Consider the following 21,920-nt stretch of genomic DNA (forward strand, 5'->3'; position numbering starts at 1 on the left):
TGGCCCAGTTGGGCCAAATACAGGTAAGGGCAGCGGAGGGCGGGTGGAGCACCGTCCTGGAACAGTACCTGGTGCTCCCAGCAGGCACAGGTACAACCGTCCTGGGGCATACTCGTCCTACCCAGCACTGCTCCGGAGGCAGGTGGCTGCCTTATCCACCATTCTTCCCGGTGAGGGCTCCGGTTCCCTTCCACAGCATCCTCGGAGGCGTAGCTTTCTGGAAGGGGCATCCCACTTTCGCCCGCCAGTCCTTCACAGCAGGTACCCACCCTGGGACCTTCCCTGGTCCTGCAGGTCCTCACGTTGCCACCGGTTGAGCCATTGAAAACCACGAGCCTTAGACTATGGACTATCAAGGGGGCCTTCCTGGTGGCTGTCACTTCAGCCAGGAGGCTTGTGGGAGGAAAACCGGGATTTAGCCTCTCAAAACCACCCCTACCTGGGCTCAGCCTGAGGAGATTTCAGGGTGAGGGGATGCAACCCCCCCTGTCTCCCCCTGGAGATTTAGGATCACATGGATCCTTCATTTTTATAGGTCGCCCAGCTCGGGGGGGGGGGGGATGAGCATGGGGATCTCATCCAGGGAGGAGGGCCGGGATGGGGATGGGAAAACGTGGTGGGGCTGCAGCACCGGAGCCGATCCCGATGTAAGAGGGGACACTGGTTGCTCGCCAGCCCCGGCATCCCTGCAGGGCTACAAGGAGCCTGTCCTGGGGGGCGCATTGGCCGCGCAACAGGCAGGGCGCTGCCTTCCCACAGCCCAGTGGAGCGCCCGAGCACCCGCAGAGGCTCCGGTGGGGCGGCTGAGGCGCAGGAGGAGCCCAGTTTGGGGTGGGGCTGGCGGACTGGACAGCTCCCATGATGATGCAGCCCCTGAGGAGGCATCAGCGGCGAGACCAGTGGGGGGGCCTGGGACTACTGGGATGGCCGGCAGGAATCGCCCAATAGGCTGCTTTTCAAGACCCCTGTTCGAGTTTGGCAAATTTCAAAGCGGGCGGACTTCAATTCCCAGAATCCTTTCTGGCTGGGGAATTCTGGGAAGTTCACCAGTCTTCATTTATTCTTTCTTTCTTAAAAACTGCCAGGGTTAAAAAACAACAACAACAACGCCTTAGGTTCATGCATAATTCAAGCGATGGCTTGAGATCGAAGGACGTGCTGTCAGGGAATGATGGGACCTGGAGTTCTAAATAGTGGAAGAGGTACAGCCAAGGAGCCCGGACGTTGCACAGTAACTAAGGCTAGAGCGTCACTCTTTACTTTCGTAACTCTAGGACCTCCGCCAGGTCGCTTTTGCCATAGAGGCGGAATATATAGAGCGGCGCTCCCTGGCGGGGCGGAGGGATGGCCGCCTGACACGGCGCCGGGTCCGAATACAAGTGCGATTCTCCGACATTCGACACGCAGGTATTAATTCACACAAGGACGCCGCGCTGCGTGGGTGCAAAGAACGGGCCCGTGGGGGGTGGACACACGTGTCCTTTCGGGCTGGGCTCCTTCCAAGATGGCCGGCTTCCACATGCGGTGGCGGCCGGAAGCGCCCCTCTATGCCTAAAGACAGAAGGAAAGGCTGGACGCTCTAGGAGCACGGCCCGGTCTCCATAGCCAGGCGGAAGCTCCCTGCCCGTCAGTTCCGGCCTGCAGGTGTGCCTCGCCAGGTGAGTCCAGGTAGCGCGGGGAAGCCGGGCAGCCCGCAGGAAGGAGCCGCCTCTCCGGATGCGCCCGGGGCCTGGTCTGCGGGAGCGCCCCAATCCCTGGCTCCCCCTCCCATCATCCCGGGCCACCCAGAGTGAAGGGAGATGTAGTCCAGCTGTCTGGATGGAGAAGGTTCCCCCTCCCCCTCCCCCAAATCTGACTTTCCCTCGAGGGGCCTGGAAGAAAATCAAGCAGGATCTCCTGCTTGAGCAGAGGGCTCGACTGGAAGACCTCCAAGGTCCCTTCACATGCTAAAAGGCTGCAGTAGCTCAGAAGCCCCCCCTCACTTTTGGGGTGCAGTCTTCCCCTCCCTCCCAAATCCCCCTGCACCCCCCTAAAGAGCCTTTCCCAGCCCCCCTCCCAAACCTGATATTTATTTATTATCTAAAATAAAATAATAAATAAATATATTGGCCGCCTACCTTATCCCCAGGGTGACTCTTGAGTGGGCTTACATTTGTACGGTGGCATCAGCTTTATCTTTTTAATAATAAAAGTATACAAAAGTTCATATAAAACACTAGAAATGCAAATGCGGGTGGATCTTGACTTACGACAGTCCATTTAGTGACCGTTCCAAGTGACAACGGGGACCTATCTTTGCAGCATCCTCCCCTCCATGGTCGTGTCTGTGACAGTCACAGCCGTCCCTCTGGGGGGGTCAGGCGATCCCCTTTTGCCACTTTCTGGTGAGCAAAGTCCAATGGGGAAGCCGGATTCACTTAATGACCGTGTGACTTGACTTAAGCACCAAAGTGATTCACTTTACAACTGTGGCAAGAAAGATTGTAAAATGGGACAGCAACGTTCCCTTCACAAATGTTTCCCTTAGCAACAGAATTTTGGGGCTCAATGGTGGTCGTAATTCAAGGACTGCCTGTACTCAAGGCTAAGGAAAAGATGGGAAGGGAGGGAGTAGGGTGAGCAGAAGGGGAGGGCGGGAGTCTGGTAAGATATCAACCACCCCAATGTGAAACCCCATCCCACCCCCCTTGCAGCCCCAATCCAGCCCCCGGAGTTGGAGTCTTTAAGCCCTCCAGGAAGGTAAAGGAGGGGGGGGGGTGTAGAGCTGACATCCCTCGGGGGTGGGGGAGTTTTTCCAAAGAGACACCTTATTAAATTTGTATGCCGGCAGCCTGATCCTCCTTGGTTTTCATTTATGGAATTTATGCAACATCTTGTCTCGCTGTCCAAGAAGACTTTGGGCAGGTTTGGGTTTGTTTTTCCTGGATTTATCTTTGGGGATGTAATGTGGGGCCAGGATTGGACAGAGGTGGGGGTGTGGCTGCCTCCCCCGGATTCCTTGAATCAGCTGCCAGCGTGAAGCCCTGCGAAGTACAGCAGATGAGCCTGCCCCAAACTCCAGGAGGGTCTTGGACCCAGTGCTTGTCCACACTTAATGGGCTGCTGCAGCCCTTGGGACGAGCACCCGAGTGCCTCTTTGGTCAGCTGGACCTCTCACCCAGCCGCTGGGTGTCTGAATGCTTATTTTGGGTGTGGCCATGCTTGAGTGAGAATTCAAGTCGTCTCGTCCCCCCCCCCCCCCAGTGCAAAGATAACTATCCCAAAGGTGGATTTTCAAGAGGCAACTGGACTTTCTGGTTTTTTTCTTGAAGACCTTTTGCTTCTCATCCAAGAAGCTTCTTCAGCTCTCTCTGGATAGTAGGTAAGGGGAGTCAGAGCTGAAGAAGCTTCTTGGATGAGAAGCAAAAGGTCTTCAAGAAAAAACCAGTTGCCTCTTGAAAAAGTGCCTTTGGGACAACCAGGACCAGGAGGACGGAGAATCTCCAGAGACAAAAAGGTAACTTCTTTTTTTCCTCTTCGGATGACTCAGTCTTCCCTTCCCTTCTCAAAAGCTTCTCTTTCAAAACATGGTTTCTATGATGCCACCCGTCATTCTGAGCTAATGGAAAAATGGGGGCAGCCACGACAGGAGTTTTCAGGCCGCTGAAAAGATACAGGGAGGTTTCCGGTTTTGTTCCTGGAGTCAAAATTGGCCCCACGGGCTGGGTGTTGCAAGCAAGTAAGTTGCAACGCACAGGTACAGTATAGGTGGTACCTTGCTCAACAGTAGTAACTGTGAAAGGGACCTTGGAGTCCTAGTGGACAACCATTTAAATAGGAGCCAGCCGTGTGCAGCAGCTGCCAAAAAAGCCAACACAGTTCTAGGCTATATAAACAGAGGGATAGAATCAAGATCACGTAATGGGTTAATACCACTTTACAATCCCTTGGTAAGGCCACACTTGGAATACGGCATTCAGTTCTGGTCGCCACGATGTAGAAAAGATGTGGAGACTCTAGAAAGAGTGCAGAGAAGAGCAAGAAAGAGGATTAGGGGACTGGAGACTAAAACATATGAAGAACGGTTGCAGGAACTGGGTATGTCTAGTTTAATGAAAAGAAGGACTAGGGGAGACATGATAGCAGTCTTCCAATATCTCAGAGGTTGCCAGAAAGAAGAGGGAGTCAAACTATTCTCCAAGGCACCTGAGGGTAGAACAAGAAGCAATGGGTGGAAACTAATCAAGGAGAGAAGCAACTTAGAACTGAGGAGAAACTTCCTGACAGTGAGAACAATTAATCAGTGGAACAGAAATTGCCTCCAGAAGTTGTGAATGCCCCAACACTGGAAGTCTTTAAGAAGATGTTGGATAGCCATTTGTCTGAAGCGGTGTAGGGTTTCCTGCCTAGGCAGGGGGTTGGACTAGAAGACCTCCAAGGTCCCTTCCAACTCTGCTGTTGTATTGGTGGAGTAGGAGAGGTTGGCTTAGATGTTGTGTCACACGATCCCCTTTTGCGACCTTCTGACAAGCGAAGTCAATGGGGAAGCCAGATTCCCCTGTCAGCCCTGGGACTCACTTAACAACTCCAGTGATTCATTTAACAACCGTAGCAAGAGAGGTCGTGAAACGGGGCAAAATTAACAGCAGAAATCTTGGGAAACACTTGTGGTCGTAAGTCAAGGACTCCCTGTACTGGAAGGCGCCGCCACCCCTCTGTCCTTTGTCCTCTTTCAGGCCGTCCAGCTTCAGGCATGGCATTGCTGTCCACCGTCCACCTGGGCCTTCCCCCTCCCGGCCGGTCGCATCGCTTGGCCCTCGTCTCCGGGCCCTACCACTACCACCACTACGGCTGTGACGGGGTGGACGACCGAGGGTGGGGATGCGGCTACCGGACCCTCCAGACGATGTGCTCCTGGCTGTTGGCAGCTGGGGGAGAGGAAGCCGCCCACCGCCCGGTTCCCTCCCTGAAGGAGATCCAGGATTCCCTGGTGAAGATGGGCGACAAGCCTCCCTCCTTCTCAGGCTCCCGGGACTGGATTGGCACCGTGGAAGCCGCGCTCTGCATGGGTCGTTTTTATGACGTGCCGGGGAAACTGCTCCACGTCCGCCTCGGCCGAGACCTGGAAGGGGAGCTGGAGACGTTGTATGCCCACTTTCAGGGAGGTGGGGGCCCCGTGATGATGGGGGGAGGCCGGGACCACTCCTCCAAGGGGCTGCTGGGGGTCTGCTCTGGCCCCGAGGGGCACCACCTGCTCGTCCTGGACCCTCACTTCTACGGCAGGGCAGGATCGCTGAGCCGGCAGGAAGCCCAGGAGAAGAGTTGGGTTTCCTGGCGGGCGCTCAGCTCCTTTGAGGAGACCTCCTTCTACAACCTGTGTTTGCCCCAGTTCAGGGCCAGGCGCCCCCCCGTGTGAAGGAGGCGTCCACGCGGAAGGCCTGGGAGCCCTTCATTCCCGGCGGTTTGAGCCACTTCCCAGGGACTGGCTGTAGGTGGGCATCCCATGCTTGGCACATGCTGGGGGCCTCGACAGGGGAGGAAAGGCCCGAGCGGCAGCTCCTGCGTCAACCAGGATGGGGTCCAGCCCCAGGGAGCCCTTCCGGGGGGCTTCCCTGCCTACGCCCTGCAGCCTGGAGACCGATAGAGGCAGCCACGTTCTGGGTGGCTTCCTGTTGCTGGGGCTGGCCTGAACCTGCCTTCCCTCCCTGGCCAGCACCCCAAACCTGCTCCGTTAAAGACCAGAGGACGAAAATGGGTTCATTTTAAACTGACTGGGATTTGAGGAGAGTCCGGGCTGTGTGGAACTGGCTGGTTTGGTTGCTTGGGGGTTTAATTGCTTTTAAGTGCAGGAGCTGCCCCCCCCCCCAAGGTGGCCTCTCCCGAGAGGAGCTTCCTTTTTGCTAGAGCAAGGGGGCCCAAACTTGCCAGTTTTAAGGCTTGTGGGCTTCAGCTCCCAGAATTCCCCAGGCCAGAAAGGTTTACCAGAATTCAGCATGGATCGGACGAGGAGAAATGTGGCTACGCTGCCTCTGTTCCACTTTCTTAATAAATGGTGGGAACGGGGTAAACATAATATATCCTCAGCAAAGGGGGGGGGAGAAGAGCTGGCTGGGGAATTCTGGGAGTTGAAGTCCAAAAGTCTTAAAAATTTGCTCAATTTGGAGACCCCCTGCACTAGAGAAAGGGGTGTGGCTTCGGAGGGAGAGAAAAGGGGGAGGGGGGTCTGCAGGCAAGAGCAGCCAAGGTGGCTCTTAACAATGAAAACTTTCCTACCTAAATTTAGAAAAACAATGACGAAGCAGAAATTCCCTTTACTGTTACTAAAAAGTGAAAAAGAACACGTTATTCTTGGACCGCTGCCATAACTGTGTGACCGATTGAGACACATATATCATATATCACAGTCAACCTGATGTGACAGTCACTGGAATGCCATTGGCCTGTACAATTGGTGAATTGTTTTTTGTAGGGATGAGGAATGTCGTCTGAGCAGGAGAGAAAATTTCCAGCATTCCAGGGGGCAGGGAAGGGACACTCGGGGAGGGGAGGGGAGAGGTGTGGGATAAATTGGAGAAGGTAACAAGAAATGGGGGCTGGTCCCTCCCTCTTTAGCCAGTCAGCCCCACTGCAGCATCTCCAATGTCACTCGGTTGATATTCGGTGGCTCGGCAACAGAGTCGTCTTTGCGATGGTTGCGGTGTCCCGGACGTCTAACCACCTTTTGTGACCTGATGAGGAAGCCCAACAAGGAAGCTAGATTTGCTTAACCGTGTTGTTAACAGCTTGCAGTGATTCACTTAACAACCGTGGCACGGAAGGTCATAAAACGGGGCAAAACTCACTTAACAGCCGTCTCACTCAGCCACAGAGATGTTCGGCTTGGAGGTTGTAAGTCAAGGACTAGCTGTGGTTTTCCTAGCTGGCTCTACCTGTCAAGACCTTCCGATTGTTCCCAGCTGAGTCGTTTCCACCCCTAGAGACTGAATCTTGCCAGGCTGAAGACTGATTGGCATCTAGAATGGACTTTGGCAGCTGTTTTTCCCCCTGTGATTTGTGTCCCCCCCCCCCGTCCACCTTCTCAGTTTTAAGTCTTTCCTTCCTGAAGTTCCCCATCCATGAGCCAATCCTGTTTGGCTTCAGGAGCCGCTCTTAGAAAGGGATTTCGGGAACAGGTGTGTGGGTCTTCCCCAGCATTATCGGGAGAAACACAATTTGACACATGGTCGGTGTTAGTATTAATCACTTACTTATTTAAGGAAGTCCGCCTTCTCGCCCAACAGTTCCAAAAACCGCTTTTTATTGGGTCAACGGGCCGCCTCCATTTTGTTTTTGGAACATGCTGGCTGGCCATTTGCAGTGTTAAGGTGCTGCTATTTTGCCACCGAGGGGAAAGATTCGCTTTTATGACCCACAGTGGCACCCCTCCGCCTGCTTTGCCAGGGCCCGGGCCAACTCCCACCATGCCTGTTGTAGAGAAGGGCTGCCAGGGCTTCCCTTCGGCTAGGTGGTTGTGTGCTGGGGATTGCCCACTTGTGAAGTTAGGGAGGCCTTCCTTAATTGAAGATGTCGGCCGCGTATAAAGAGGCTATCTATAAAATGTTTTATAGGTGGCAATTTACTCCTGGTGAGATTGGCCAAAGTGCTCCCCAATAGACCTCCAAATGGCTGGAAATGCAACCACCAACAAGGAACCTCCTGCCACATGTGGTGCTGGGCATGTCCCAAAGCCAGGGAGTTCTGCAAAGAAAATTCAAAACTGGTTGGAGGAAATTAACGGGACAAAAAAATGATATGAAATCAGAGCTGTTCCTTCTAGGAATAATAAAAGGAAATGTAAGTAAAGAAATTCAATATATTATGCTTCATGTTATTATTGCAGGTAGAATTACATTCGCCCAAAATTGGAAACAAAAACGTCCCCTCAAACTCAGAGATTATAAAAACGGTGCTAGAGTGCACTGAAATGGATAAATGAACGATGGAAGTAAGAGACAGAGAGGAAACAGAGTATTATAAGACATGGAATAGGTGATAAAATTGGCTTGAGAAGAGATGTAAAATTAATGCATGAGGAATACATACCGTATAATAAAAGGAAATGATGTATAGAGAGTAAATAGAGATGTAAATATTGCATATAATATATAAATATGCATGAAATAAGGAGGTATGTGTATAAAACAATAGGTCTTAAGAATGGAAAATTTGAAATCAAGAAAGAAAAATACCGATAATGAAAAGCTGTAAAAGTACAATTGTGATTTTAATGTTTTAAAAATGTTGAATGATTTAAACAAAAAGATTAATGGGAGCTCCCCATTAGCTCATCTTGAGAGCCAGGAAGGTTGATCAAGCCCAGGAAGCTAATCGGAGATCAAACTAGATTTTGAAAACTAGATTTTTAATAGGAGTCGGGGTTGCCCGTAGGGTCATTTTCCGCCCTCCGGAGGCTTCAGGAGCCAAAGTCTTAGCTGGCGCATGCGGGAGCTGACAGAGCAATGCCTCGCTTGCCTTAACAAATGGCTCTGTTTGCCACGTGTGCCATAGGTTCGTCATCACGGATCTAGGGGGAAGGGGCATCAGACCACCTCCCGGCCCCTCTGCCAGGTGTCAGGAGCTCCTTCCAGTGGGGGGGGGGGAGTTCCTCTCAGGATGGGGGGGGGCTCTGCAGACCAGGTGTTCCTAAGATAAACCCGCCATCTCAAAGTCGTGTCAGGCATAATTCTTTGTGTAACACAAGTCCCACACCCAGATGAAGCGATAGGGGTGTTCAAACCTTCCAGGATGTCCTGCTCACACAACAGAGAAGGGGGCCGTTTTGGAAAAAGACTGGGCGCCCAGGATATTGAATCGCCAATCGGAAGGTTTCAGGCAATCTCCCAAGATCTTAGCACACAAGCGGGGTTTTTTAACCACGGCTAATTGGCGTATGTAACTGATAAGCCGACTCCGCATGTAACCTGCGCCTGCCTAATGACCCATCGGCCCCTTCCCCCTCCCGACTTAAAATGCCACCTCAGCCCCAGGCAGCTGCAGCCGCCCACGAAAGCTGCTGTCCTTTGAACCAGGTATCTGAGTTGGAAGGAGCAGGCAGGGCTCCTTGGTGCCCTCTGACCTTGGTTGTTTTCTTGCAGATGTCTCATGACCCAACTAGGGAACATCATCAGTGCCAGAAGGGAGTGGGGTTTTGGGAAGAAGGGGAGGAGGTCTGTGGGGTCCTTGGTGCTCTCTGAGCTGGCTGGTTTGTTGCAGACGTCTCATGACCCATCTAGGTAACATCATCAGTGCTGGCATTAATGGTTTCTAGCACTGATGACGTTACCCAGAAACATCTGCAAGAAACAGCCAGCTCAGGGAGCCCCGAGGAGCCCTGGTTTCAACCCTGAGGAGCTGCAAAGATTCTCCTTCCCTGGAGCTCCTAGGGGCTGACCTGGCTTTATTTGACCCTCTGGGGCTAAGGGCCGTCTGTCCCACATGGGCGCCCCAAGGCTGAGGAACTGAATGGGGGGCGGTCTGCGTGGTCAGGTGGGATGGAAGGTTTTGATGGAAAGGGAGATAGAATGGGACGGCAGAGTTGGAAGGGACCTCGGAGGTCTTCTAGTCCAACCCCCTGCTTAGGCAGGAAACCCTACACCGCTTCAGACAAAGGGCTCTCCAACCTCTTCTTAAACGCTTCCAGAGTGGGAGCATGTTGGACTTGGTCTCTGCAGCTCTTCCCCTCAACAGAGACGGTGGGCTGCGATCCACCGAGGCTCCCCGTGGGGGCTGCTTCTCTTGCGGACGGAGCGAAAGAGCGCTGCGTTACCTGGAAGGCGTTGGAGCTGTTGAGTCTTTGAGCCCCTGCTGGGAGAAGCCTTGACGGAAGGCGGACCCCAGGCTGGAGACTTGAAGGTGACGGGTGGTCTTCAAACCTGGCTGGACGGCTATTCTGGGAGTGGGTGGGTGGTCCGTGCCAGCCAAGCGGGAGCGCTGCGCTGGCAACGCAGCCAAGTTAGGCGCAAAGAGCCTGGAACAGCGGAGCGCAGCCAGAAGCTGGGGTTGGGGTCGAACGAGGCCGGGGATCCCCCCAGAGAGGGGGAATCCGGGCTGCTCCCCAAGGGGAACGGCTGGGACGATCCCGGAGCCAACGGTTTCTTTCCGGGGACGCAGCGCCGCTCATCCACCCGGCTGCGCCTCCACGCGAAGACGCGGCTGGGGCGGCTTATGCAGAAGAGTCCCCCCCCCCCCGCCCGCTTGGACCTCGGACCCCCCCCCCACTTTGCTTGGGACTGGGGAAGGGAGAGTGAGCCCCAGGATCTGAGAGGCGGAGGGGAGGGGGGCAGAGAGTCCCGGGACTGGCAGCGCCCCTCGGGTCTAGGAGGCAGCTAGGTGCCCAGATTTTCCTTCTCCCGCTCTTCCTTTCTTCCTCCTCTCCATCTTCATCTTCCTTCCTCCTCCTCCTCCTCCTCCTCCGACCCCCACCCCGGAGGGCCGCAGGGGAGAAAGGCCGTCCGAAGCACGCGCTGCCCCCAATGGCCGGCTCTTCTTCCCCGGGTGAGCCACTTGCGGGGCTCCCGCTGCCCAGCCGCCCTTCTGCGGGAGCCGCTCGCTCGGAGAAAGGCGCCGTCGGAGTTCCCGAAGAGCACCTGAGCCTCCGCCCCGGGCTTTTCCCGCCCCTCGGGGCACCCAGACCCCAGCCCGGCTCCCTTTCTGGAGGGCAGGGAGGGAAAGGCTGGCGCCGGTTGGTCAAAGGGGAGCGTCGCCCAGCCTCCTCCTGGGGAAGGGTCGGAAGGCGAAGGAAGGAGGCGCTCAGGAGGAGGAGGAGGAGGAGGAGGAAGAGTGGGCTGGAGACCTAGACAAGGCAGCCGGAGAAGGAGCCCTGCCTCCTCCTCGAAGGTCCCAGGTAGGTGAAGCCAGGGTCTCGGAAGGGAAGGAAGCAGAAGGAGGAGGGAGGGAGGGAGGGGGAGGAGACCCCTGACCCTTGCAGCCCAGGGGGGCCTCAGGGTCTCTCCTCAAAGAGAGCTTCTTCTCCCTTTGCGCAGGTTCTCAGTTGCCCATGGCCCCCTCCGCCCTCCCCCAGGTCACCAGGCGCAGAGCCTGCCAGCTTTGGGGGCTGACCCTGGGGACCCTGACCTCCCTCCTCCTGTTCCTGAGCTGGCCCAAGGAGCAGCTGGCCCCCAGCGCCCCTGCCCCCTCCACCGCCACCCACAGAGAGACCATCACCCTGGGCGATGGCACCCTCACCTTCCGCCTCAACCGAAGCCTCTACGAAGCCCACTTCCCTCACCTGCAGCTCTACCGGTGCCAGGAGGTGATTGCCCGGGATGGCTTGTGCCAGGGACCCTCCGCCCTCCCCCTGCTGCTCCTGGCCATCAAATCCCACCCGGCTTCCACCGGCAGGAGGGCCACCCTGCGACGCACCTGGGCCCAGGCGGCGGAGGTGGGGGGCTTCCGGCTGCAGCCCCTTTTCCTCCTGGCGGCCACCTCCAACCAGAAGCATCTGGAGCTGGTGGCGCAGGAGAGCCGCGCCTTTGGAGACATCCTGATGTGGGATTTCGTGGAGTCCCATCACAACCTGTCCCTCAAGGAGCGCTGCTTCCTCCAGTGGGTGCACGGGCACTGCCAGCGGGCGGCCTTCATCTTCAAAGGTAAGTGGGCAAGGTGCCACCCCAGTGGGGCTCTGCTGGCACGATGCCCTGAGCTCCGTCTATCTGGAAGCAGATTCCCGCCACTTCCTGCAACTTGGCTGTAGACTAATTGGGTGTCTGAACCCAGAAAGGATTAACCTGGATCTCTTTTCCTTGGAAGAGAACTCATTCCTGGTGAGCAAACAGGAAAGGGGTGAATTTTAGGTCAATTGGAATACAGGTGGAGGGGGGGGGATGAAACACCCAACCCAGCGCTAGGGAGCAGGTCTGAAGGTAAGAGAGGGTTGACTATGGGAAGGCCTGGGATAAGGCTGCCCTGCAAGGGAGGGTCTCCTATTGTGTCATCTCATCCTTGGGGTAGGCCTTCCCTTCCTCAGCTGTGGGCCTTTGAGGTGAGAGGGGTGGGTGGGGGGAGGCACATTAGTCTCCAAAAGTGAGCAGCCCCCTTTCGGAGAGAGAAAGCTGACGGAAAGCAGGTGTGCTGCAGAGCTCAAAGAATGTAGACCAAGGAAGGGACCTCAGAGGTCTTCTAGTCCAACCCCCTGCTCAGGCAGGAGACCCCGTACCCTTTCAGGCAGGTGGCAGTCCAGCCTCTTCTTGAAAATCTCTGAAGATGGAGGGCCCACAGTTTCTGGTGGCAAGTCATTCCAAAGTTTAATTGTCTTCACTGTTAGGAAGTTTCTTCTTAATTCCAGGTTGCTTCTTTCCTTGATTAGTTTCCATCAGTTGTTTCTTTTCTTTCCCTTCTGGCTCCCCAAAACCAAGAGAAAGGGAGGACACTTAAGAAGGAAAGGGAAAACGGCCCCCTAGCCAAGGCAGAGGGCAGCCAGGTGACTGAAGGGCCCTAAACTTCTGCTCTGGGTGGTCTTCCCTTTGTTCTTTCTTATCCAGGGCTGTTTGGCTTCTTATCTTTTCAATATTTACATTTAAATTGATATGAATTAAGAGAGAAGGAATTATGATAATACCAAATAATTAGGTTGCTAGAACATCAAATAGGAACAAATAGGCTGAAAGGTATGACGTTGTGATAACTTACAGACATAAGGCGTCTGCCAGTCTTTATCAAAGCAGATTTCCACCTGGGCAGGAAAAAAACAAAGGTCTAAGGGACAGATTAGGTGAGACCTGGCTCCAAAACAGGAACTGGGAGGTGGACCTTGGAGTCCTAAAGCAGGAGCAGCCAAAAGAGAGCAACGCCATCTTTGGTGGTATAAACAGAGGCAGAGAATCAAAACCAGGCAAGGGGTTATTACCACTTTGTAAAGCCTTAGTAAGGCCACACCTGGAGTCCTGCATCCAGTTTTGGTCACCAAATTCTTGCCCTGCCATCAGGTGCTTTGTGGTGGCCCCTCAAATATTGGAGCACTGATATCATGACCAGGGAGATACGATAGCACTGTTCCAATATTTGAGGGAGGGGCTGCCCCCAGAGAGGAGGGGGTCCAGCTGTTTGCCAAAGCACCTGAAGGCCAGACAAGGAATAATGGATGGAAACTGATCAGGATAGGTTCAGCCTGGAAATAAGGAGATGTTTTCTGAACAATCAACCCATGGAGCAGAAGTTGCCTGCAGAGGTTTTGGGAGCTTCATCCCTGGAGGCTTTCAAGAAGAGACTGGACTGCCATCGGTCAGAAATGGGGTAGGGTCTCCTGCTTGGGTGGGGGGTTGGACTAGATGATCTTCAGGGTCCCTTCCAGCTCTGTTATTCTGTTCTTCCTTCCTTCCTTCCTTCCTTCCTTCCTTCCTTCCTTCTTTCTTTTTTCTTTTCTTTTAGAAATGGGGTAGGGTCTCCTGCTTGGGTGGGGGGTTGGACTAGATGATCTCCAGGGTCCCTTCAAACTGTTATTCTGTCCTTCCTTCCTTCCTTCCTTCCTTCTTTCTTTTTTCTTTTCTTTTAGAAATGGGGTAGGGTCTCCTGCTTGGGTAGGGATTGGACTAGATGACCTCCAAGGTCCCTTCCAGCTCTGTTATTGTAATATTATGTTGTTCAGAAATTGTGGGAGCTTCATCCCTGGAGGATTTCAAGAAGAGATTGGACTGCCATCTGTCTGAAATGGGGTAGGGTCTCCTGCTTGGGTGGGGGTGGGGGTTGGACTAGATGACCTAAAAGGTCCCATCCAACTCTGTTATTCTATTATTCTGACTGCTTTCATGTCTCCCCTGGTCCTTCTTTTCATTAAACTAGACACACCCAATTCCTGCAATCTTTGTGTGTTTAACCTCCAGGCCCTTAAATCATTCTTGCTTTCTTTTGTTTGCATTATTTTCCCTCTTCTTTCCTAATCTCACCTCTTCCCTCTGCAATCTAAGCTATAAACTCTCCCTCACACTTTGGCCTTTTGTCGGTACTTCAATGCACATCCCACATGCTCACTGGGTGCTTCCATTTCACCCCCACCCCTGCACAGACACGCCCTTCTTGGTAAGTCAACGTGGGGCACATTTGCTTCCCGAGGGACGCTTCCTCTGCCTGGCTGACTGGCGGCTGAAGCCGGACCCAAATCCTGAGATCAACGGAGAAGTGGAACTTTTATTTGAATTCTTCACACTGACCGTTCCCCCATCTGGCACTGGGGAGCAGGGGGGAGAGCTACCTGCTGGGAGGGGGGGGTGAGAAAGCCAAGGTGGTGGATGCACCTGGTGGATCAAGCCCCGCCCCTTTTCACCTGCAAGAGCATTCGGGGGGGGGACAGGCTCCCATTTTGACCTTCTGACCTCCCCACCTGGCCGGTTTTGGTCCCAGAGCCCGAAAGCTCCACCTTGAGGCCATTCCTTTGGGAAGGCTGACCAGCTGGACAGTGAGGACCAGCGCAGGAGCAATCTGCCCCCCCCACGGAACGAAATGCCACGTTGCTTTTCAGGGGACGACGACCTCTTTGTGAACCCCAAGGTGCTGACCGATTACCTCCGCCAGACGTCCAACGCCTCCCACTTCATCCACGGCCAAATCCGGGTCCACTCGGCAGTCGTGAGGGGGGGCAAGTACGCCGTCTCGAGGGATTTCTACCCCATGGACCAGTACCCCAACTTTGCCTCCGGAGGGGGGTTCATCATGTCGCATGAGGGGCTGGCTGCCCTCTACCGAGCCTCGCTGGAGCTGCCCGTCTTCCCCCTGGACGACGTCTACCTGGCCTTCCTGACGCTGGCGGCCAAGATCCCCCACCGGCACGACCAGGCCTTCCGCGTCTGGGGCATCCCCAAGGACGAACTCTCGGCCTACCAGCACTCCATCTCCATCCACGGGGTCAGCCTGGAGAGGATGGAGGAAGTCTGGAAGCAGCTGGGGAGCCCCACAAAGGACTCTGACGCCCGCAGACAGAACGGGCCTCCCGCCCGGCTGGTGGATGGAACGGGTAGTCAGTAGCCTCCGGGCGGGGCGGACAAGCACCTTGACCAGAAGGCTGGTCCACTTCAGGCAGGTGGTTCTGGTGAGGTAGAATGGCACTAATGCTATAAAAACAATATAAAATGCTTTAGTGCTGAGACCCCGAACTGCTTGCGTGTGAAGGAAGCTTCTGGAAAGTGCAGGGAACCTGCCTAAACTCTGCTTGCAGGAAGAAGAACATGCTTAATGCAGCCTATAGGTGAATATTCTATGTACTAAAATAAATCCTGTAACTGACCGTGAGGCTTGTGCAAAGGGATGTGGACCAAAAGTAACAGGTGGCGTAAGGTAAAGGCCCACCCGTGTAACCCACCCACCCAGACGGAATATGCTGTAGAAACGGCTTCTCCTTTCTTGCATCCCTGCTTTAACTCTCTTAACCTGCGGTACTTAGATGAAAGTGGTTAGAGGGCAATGCCTCGGCAAAGCTAAGACGCGTGGAAGTTATATAAGTTAACACTTGAGCGTAGGCCAGGGTTCAGAATTTGTCATGCGAATGCTCTGAACCTGTGCGCACAATAAACCTGTGTTCTCCAACCTTTGGTGGTCTTGTCTCCTGAACTGGTAAAGTGGGTCTTCCTCTACCCTCCTGGGACTCTGCCACATGAGCAGGACAGGAGTGGCCACTGCCTCCTCCCCCCCCCCAGGAATTAGAAAACACATCACTGTGACGAAGCGGACATAAAAATTAGCCATACTGTCAGCCTTGCCCCAACTTAGACTGCTAGGAAAGGAAGACCCTCCTCGACTCCATATGATTGAAGTTTTACATTCTTTGATAATGTGACAAAATTAGTGGACCAGAGGAATGCCGTCGATATAGTTTACTTGGACTTCAGTAAGGCTTTTGATAAGGTAGACCATAACCTACTACTAGATAAAGTAGAAGAATGTGGGTTGGACAGCATCACCACCAGATGGATTGGTAACTGACTGACCAACCGCACTCAACGTGGAGTCCTCAATGGAACTGCATCTACATGGAGGGAAGTATGCAGTGGAGTACCCCAAGGCTCTGTTTTAGGCCCAGTACTCTTCAACATCTTCATCAATGATTTGGATGAGGGAATAAATGGGGAACTCATCAAATTTGCAGATGACACCAAGCTGGCAGGAATAGCCAACACTCCAGAAGACAGGCTTAAGATACAGAAGGATCTTGACAAACTTGAACATTGGGCACTATCTAATATGAAATTCAATGGTGAAAAGAGTAAGGTTCTACATTTAGGCAACAAAAATGAAATGCACAGGGACAGTATAGGTGGCACCTTGCTCAGTAGTAGTAACTGTGAAAGGGATCTTGGAGTCCTAGTGGACAACCATTTAAATAGGAGCCAGCCGTGTGCAGCAGCTGTCAAAAAAGCCAACACAGTTCTAGGCTGCATCAACAGAGGGAGAGAATCAAGATCACGTGAAGTGTTAATACCACTTTACAAGGCCTTCGTAAGGCCACACTTGAAATAGTTGCATTCAGTTTTGGTCACCACAATGTAGGAAAGATGTGGAGACTCTAGAAAGAGTGCAGAGAAGAGCAACAAAGAGGATTAGGGGACTGGAGGCTAAAACATAGGAAGAACGGTTGCAGGAACTGGGTATGTCTAGTTTAATGAAAAGAAGGACTAGGGGAGACATGATAGCAGTCTTCCAATATCTCAGGGGTTGCCACAAAGAAGAGGGAGTCAAACTATTCTCCAAGGCACCTGAGGGCAGAACAAGAAGCAATGGGTGGAAACTAATCAAGGAGAGAAGCAACTTAGAACTGAGGAGAAATTTCCTGACAGTGAGAACAATTAATCAGTGGAACAGAAGTTGCCTCCAGAAGTTGTGAATGCCCCAACACTGGAAGTCTTTAAGAAGAGGTTGGATAGCTATTTGTCTGAAACAGTATAAGGTTTCCTGCCTAGGCAGGGGGTTGGACTAGAAGACCTCCAAGGTCCCTTCCAACTCTACTATTGTATTGTATTGTATTGAAGTGATAGGTTTTTTTTAAATTAAAGTTAAGTGATTGCAGCAAAAGTAAAGCTGGATCTGAATATTCACCTGCAACGGTTACACTTTTTCAACATCCCCGTCCCCCGCGATCAGTTCTTCAGTGTCCAATAGGATGCCTTTTTGATGCTTTGGGAACTCCTTGGATGTCTGGCGCCTGTCGATGTAGTTTTGCATTCTGTTCCCAGGCGGTTGGAGACCCCTGTTTTTTGTCAACGTTTGTCTTCTCCCTTCCATGCTCGCACATTTCCCTCCCCAATTCCTGCCCGCCTCTCCTGTGTCTTATGGCAGGATGCCAGCCAGGCGAAGAAGCAGGAACTGACACATGCAGGTGTGAGGCTGTGCTGGGCATTCCCCACTTTCTCCCTTTCTGTGCCCTCCCGATCTGGGTTCCTGCTTTGGGAAGGGACCGCGAGGCAGATCAGCCTGTTCGGCTGCAGTTTTTAGAACGGAGAACTCCCCCTGCTCCGGGTGACGGAGGTGCCCTTCATGGCAAGGAGGAAGGTGGAGAGGGCAGCTCAGCTCTCGGAGGGTATTTTGGGAGGGTGACCCCTGGCCCTCCCCTGTGACCCCTGTCCCGGCTGCCATGGGCACACCGGGGCCCCCAGAGGATCTGCTTGGGAAGGGGGAGGAAGGAAAGCGCCCCATCCTCAGGAGATGCCATGGGGGCACTTGGGAGGGAGGGAAAGGGGTTTATCGTGGGGGGGGGAGATGGGGCAGACCCACCTGCCTTGGCTCACCTCCCACAACTGAGAGACCCTGTGGGATGCTTCATCTGAGAGCCGGCAGGAATCCTGGAGGGGTGGGGGGGGTGGACGTGGCCTGTGTCCATAGAGTGTGTGGTGAGTGGGATCCTCTTGCAAAGGGGAGGTGTGGTGTTTACAACCCCCTCCCCTCCAAATTGGGTCATCCCAGGTTCCAGGAGTTGGACCCTTCCCATCCCCGGGAGGTTGAGGCAGCCTGGCCTGACTCATCCAGGGGTCTTTCCTCTTCACCCCCCACCCCCCCTCCCCCTGGACCCCACATCAGGAGTCAATTCCATCAGTGATTTCAGGCTGGCTCTGGACAATGCCCGTCACATCCCCCCCCCAAGTTTCCCCACCTGCTTCCTGCTAGTCTGATGAGAATGAGAGCCAGTCGTGTGCCTCCCCCCCCCCCCCAAGCTCCGGGGCTCCCCCACCTCCAGCCTAGCCCCCTTTCCAGAGCAGCCCCATAGGAATGCAGCCCACCTGGTGGAAACAGCCAGGATCCTGGCAACTTTTCAATTGGGGGTCTTATCCAAGGGGGGGGGGGTCTAACCTCCCAGGTGGGCACTGGAACTGCTCAGTGCAGGGGGGGGCAAAGTGAGCCAGACAGAGCCGGGGGGGGGGAGGTGGGGGGTCTGGTGCTTTCTGAAGCCCGTATTTGGTCTGGGGGCTTGGGGTTTCACCTTGCAGCCCACTCTAAGTGAGATCAGACCCCCGACTGAAGGGACTGTCTGCCCCCCCCCGCCCCCGGCTGCATTGCATCTCTGCTCCCCCCCCCCCCCCTGTGCTGGATGATGGGCAGCAGAGTCCCCTGCAGGGGTGGGGCTGGGATGCCAAGGCCAGCGCCTGCCTGCGGCCATCTTGGTGGCGGTGGGGGAGGGGGGGGAGGGCTCCCTGGGGAAACCCTCCCCCAAGATGGCTCCCGGGAGGTGCTGCAGGAGGCTGCTGCCCAGGAAGTGGGTGCACTTTGGTGGGGAGAAGGGCTGGCTTCCCCGGGACAAAGGGGGAGAAGGGCTGGCCAGCCATGGGGCCCAAGGTCTGAGGCCTTGCAAACCCCCTTCACACACACACACACACACTCACACACACACACACACACACACATACACCCAAGCCAGGCCTGGGGGGGGAGGGCAGCTCCAATTGGGTGCTTGCAAAGGCCCCCACCCTCAGCCCCCCACCCTCGCCCCATGCAATTTGCGGGAGGGTTGGAGGACTCTGGCAGGGAGAAGGCCGGCTCCCTTTTTTTGGGCCGGGGGGGGGATGGTTTCCTTTGCACATCAAGCTGCCTCCTTGTCTCTCTTGAGAAAAGGGCTGGGGAAAAATCCCTCCTAGGAAAATCTCTGGGGCCGGATTGCTGCCTGTGGGGCTGGCAGGGGTGAGCCCTCCCTTCAGCCGGCCATCCATCAGTGGCTAGGATTGCAAAAGTCACAATTATTTGCTTTAGATTACAGTGATTCAATTGCTGATAACTAAAGTAAAAACTTCCCCGGCCTTTGAGTTTGGCCAGAGATTAAATGGATTAGATTTGGCAATGGAGGGAGGAGTTGCACCTGGGTGTAGCCTTTGGGTATTTTTAATTTTGGAGTGTTATTGTCCCTCTCTGTTTTTATCACCCCCTCCGCCCACCCCCCACCCCCCCGATTTTCTTTGCTCGGGGTGGGTGGGGAGGGGGAACAGGCTACGGACATTGTGAAATGAAAATTAAAAAGCTTTGACATTTTTAACCGTTGTTTGGGAAATAATTGGAAATGTCAGCTTGCTTGATCCTGGTTTGTACAGGACCCGCCATGCGCCAAAGTCATAAAACATTATGAAAGTTTCTCATTTGATCATTTTCCAAAGGGAACCAGTTCCAATCCGTTTCCTTTTAAACAGCCTAATGCAGGGGTGTCCAAACTTGGGAACTTTAAGACTTGTGGACTTCAACTCCCAGAATTCCCCAGAATTCTGGGAGTTGAAGTCCACAAGTCTTAAAGTTCCCAAGTTTGGACACCCCTGGCCTAATGCGTAAATGTGGTTTTAAGGTTTGAGGTTTGTTGCTTCCTTTGGAGGGTGTTGAGGGGTCCGGGCAGGGCCTGGTCTGTGTGTATGTATGTGTGTGTGTGGGGGGGGGGCTTGGCCTTCCCAGCTGCCATCGCTGCCTCTGATGGGCACTGTGGTGCCCACCGTTTCCTGAGACCTTGCGTGCCCTAAGTGCCCCTGGGCGCTGGGTGTGGGTGGCAGCACCAATTTCTGGCTTCTTGGGCCCCATTCGTGCTAACAGTCTTGCCTTAATTCCGCCTCGTTTCCTAGGCTCAGCCATGTCTCCATCCGGTGGGTGACACTGGGGCTGGCAGCCGTCCTCCTGCTCACGTCTGCCCTGAGGAAGTGGCAGGCCCCCCAGGCAACACCTGAGCCCATCCCAGCCCTGGCCGATGACACCTTCACCTTCTACCTCAACCACAGCGTCTACCGAAGCCTCTACCCTCACCTGCAGCTCTACCGGTGCCAGGAGGTGATTGCCCCGGACGGCTTGTGCCAGGGACCCTCCGGAGTCCCCTTGCTGCTCCTGGCCATCAAATCCCATCTGGCTTCCACAGGCAGCAGGGCCACCCTGCGACGTACCTGGGCCCAGGCGGCGGAGGTGGGGGGCTTCCGGCTGCAGCCCCTTTTCCTCCTGGGGGCCACATCCAAGCAGAAGCAGCTGGAGCTGGTGGCGCAGGAGAGCCGCATGTTCGGCGACATCCTGATGTGGACCTTCGTGGAGTCCCATAGCAACCTGTCCCTCAAGGAGCGCTGCTTCCTCCAGTGGGTGCACGGGCACTGCCAGTGGGCGGCCTTCGTCTTCAAAGGTAAGCTGCCCAGGGCAGAGTGGGCTTCCCTGCTTGCCCTCCAGAAGACCCTGGAGCTCCTTAGGACCTTTTGGAGATGGCCCCAGTTTAGTTCTGCTCAGTGTCCACCGAGGTTGAGGGGGAAAACCCATTGGAGGTCCATCTTTCAGGCATTTTCCCGTAGTCCAGGGGTGTCCAACCTTCCCAACTTTGTGGACTTCAACTCCAGAATTCCCCAGCCAGCAAAGGTTCCCACCACAATATGGATAGGAGAAGAACAAATGTGGCTAAAGTACATTATTGTATTTTTTTATTTAAGTTTCGTAATAGATAGTGGGAATGCAGTAGATGTAATACATCTTGTTTTCAGTAAAAGCTGGCTGGAGAATTTTGGGAGTCAAAGTCTACCGTTCTTAAAGTTGCCAAGGCTGGACACTCCTGCCACAGTCCTTGCAGCCCCCTCAGGGGGCACAGACCATCCCCTCCTTGCCCCCAAATGGGGCGAGGACAGACGCCAGGGCCCTCTGCTTTCTCTCCTTTGCACATCCAGAAGAGGCCGAGACGTGGCCGCCAACTGCAGTGGTCTCTCCTTGTAGGGGAGGACGACGTTTTTGTGAATCCTGTGGCCCTGACGAAATTCCTCCGGCAAACGCCCAACGCCTCCCACTTCATCCACGGCCACATCCACTACCACCCTGCCGTGAAGAGGATTGGGCGGGACGCCATTCCCTTCCTGCTCTTCCCCCTGGCCCACTACCCCCACTTCGCCTTGGAAAAGGGCTTCCTGGTGCCCGGCGCTGCCCTGCCTGCCCTCTACCAGGCCTCCCTTTGGCTGCCCACCTTCCCTCTCAGTGGTGCCTACTGGGGCTTCCTTGCCTTGGCCGTCCAGCTGCCCCACAAACACAGCGGAGACTTCCGGGCCTGGGAGAAGATGCAGGACCACCTCACCTTCTACCAGAAGTCCCTGGTGGTCCACGGGATCCCCATGGAGAGGATGGAGGCAGTCTGGCAGGAGCTCCGGGGCTCCGCGTAGGGGTGGCCCAAGTGAACGCAGGAGCCGCTGTGCCCAACACACACCGCCCTTCACCCAGGACGGATTTGGTCAACTGGAGTTGGGAAAGGCGATGCCCCCCCATTGGCACTGGCTTCCTTCAACCAGAGAGGGCCAAGACTCACATTTCTCAAAGCCCATTCCCCATATTCTGTTATTAAAAATGTCTCCCAAGCAGGAGGGTCTGTGTGAATGCTTGCAGGTCCATGCGGTCTCTGGAGCAGAGGCATCCAATCTTGGCAACTTTTAAGACTTGTGGACTTCAACCCCCACAATTGCCCCAGCCAGCAGGGCCAGAGGGGAGGAGGCCAAGATGCCCGTGGT

The 21,920-nt window shown here is 54.6% G+C and overlaps 2 protein-coding genes across 3 annotated transcripts; both read left to right on the forward strand.

Moving 5' to 3' along the window:
• Positions 1-1,169: 1,169 nt before the first annotated feature.
• LOC309400885 (ufm1-specific protease 1-like) lies at positions 1,170-7,853 on the forward strand. Of its 2 annotated transcripts, none has more exons than XM_081969605.1 (2): positions 1,170-1,407; positions 4,716-7,853. In XM_081969605.1, exon 2 carries the CDS (start codon positions 4,733-4,735, stop codon positions 5,393-5,395), a length of 663 nt encoding a protein of 220 aa, XP_081825731.1. In that variant the 5' UTR covers positions 1,170-1,407; positions 4,716-4,732; the 3' UTR covers positions 5,396-7,853. The 2 variants fall into 2 exon arrangements, with proteins under 2 accessions (XP_081825731.1, XP_081825732.1); XM_081969606.1 differs by lacking the exon at positions 1,170-1,407 and adding an exon at positions 1,549-1,658.
• Positions 7,854-10,727: 2,874 nt separating this feature from the next.
• LOC309400351 (beta-1,3-galactosyltransferase 5-like) lies at positions 10,728-20,185 on the forward strand. The gene is made up of 4 exons (XM_081968783.1): positions 10,728-10,861; positions 11,001-11,606; positions 14,471-14,962; positions 20,028-20,185. Exons 2-4 carry the CDS (start codon positions 11,015-11,017, stop codon positions 20,054-20,056), a joined length of 1,113 nt encoding a protein of 370 aa, XP_081824909.1. The 5' UTR covers positions 10,728-10,861; positions 11,001-11,014; the 3' UTR covers positions 20,057-20,185.
• Positions 20,186-21,920: the final 1,735 nt, after the last annotated feature.

Source organism: Natrix helvetica, assembly GCF_964273705.1.
Source record: "Natrix helvetica genome assembly, chromosome: W".
NCBI lineage: Eukaryota > Metazoa > Chordata > Lepidosauria > Squamata > Natricidae > Natrix > Natrix helvetica.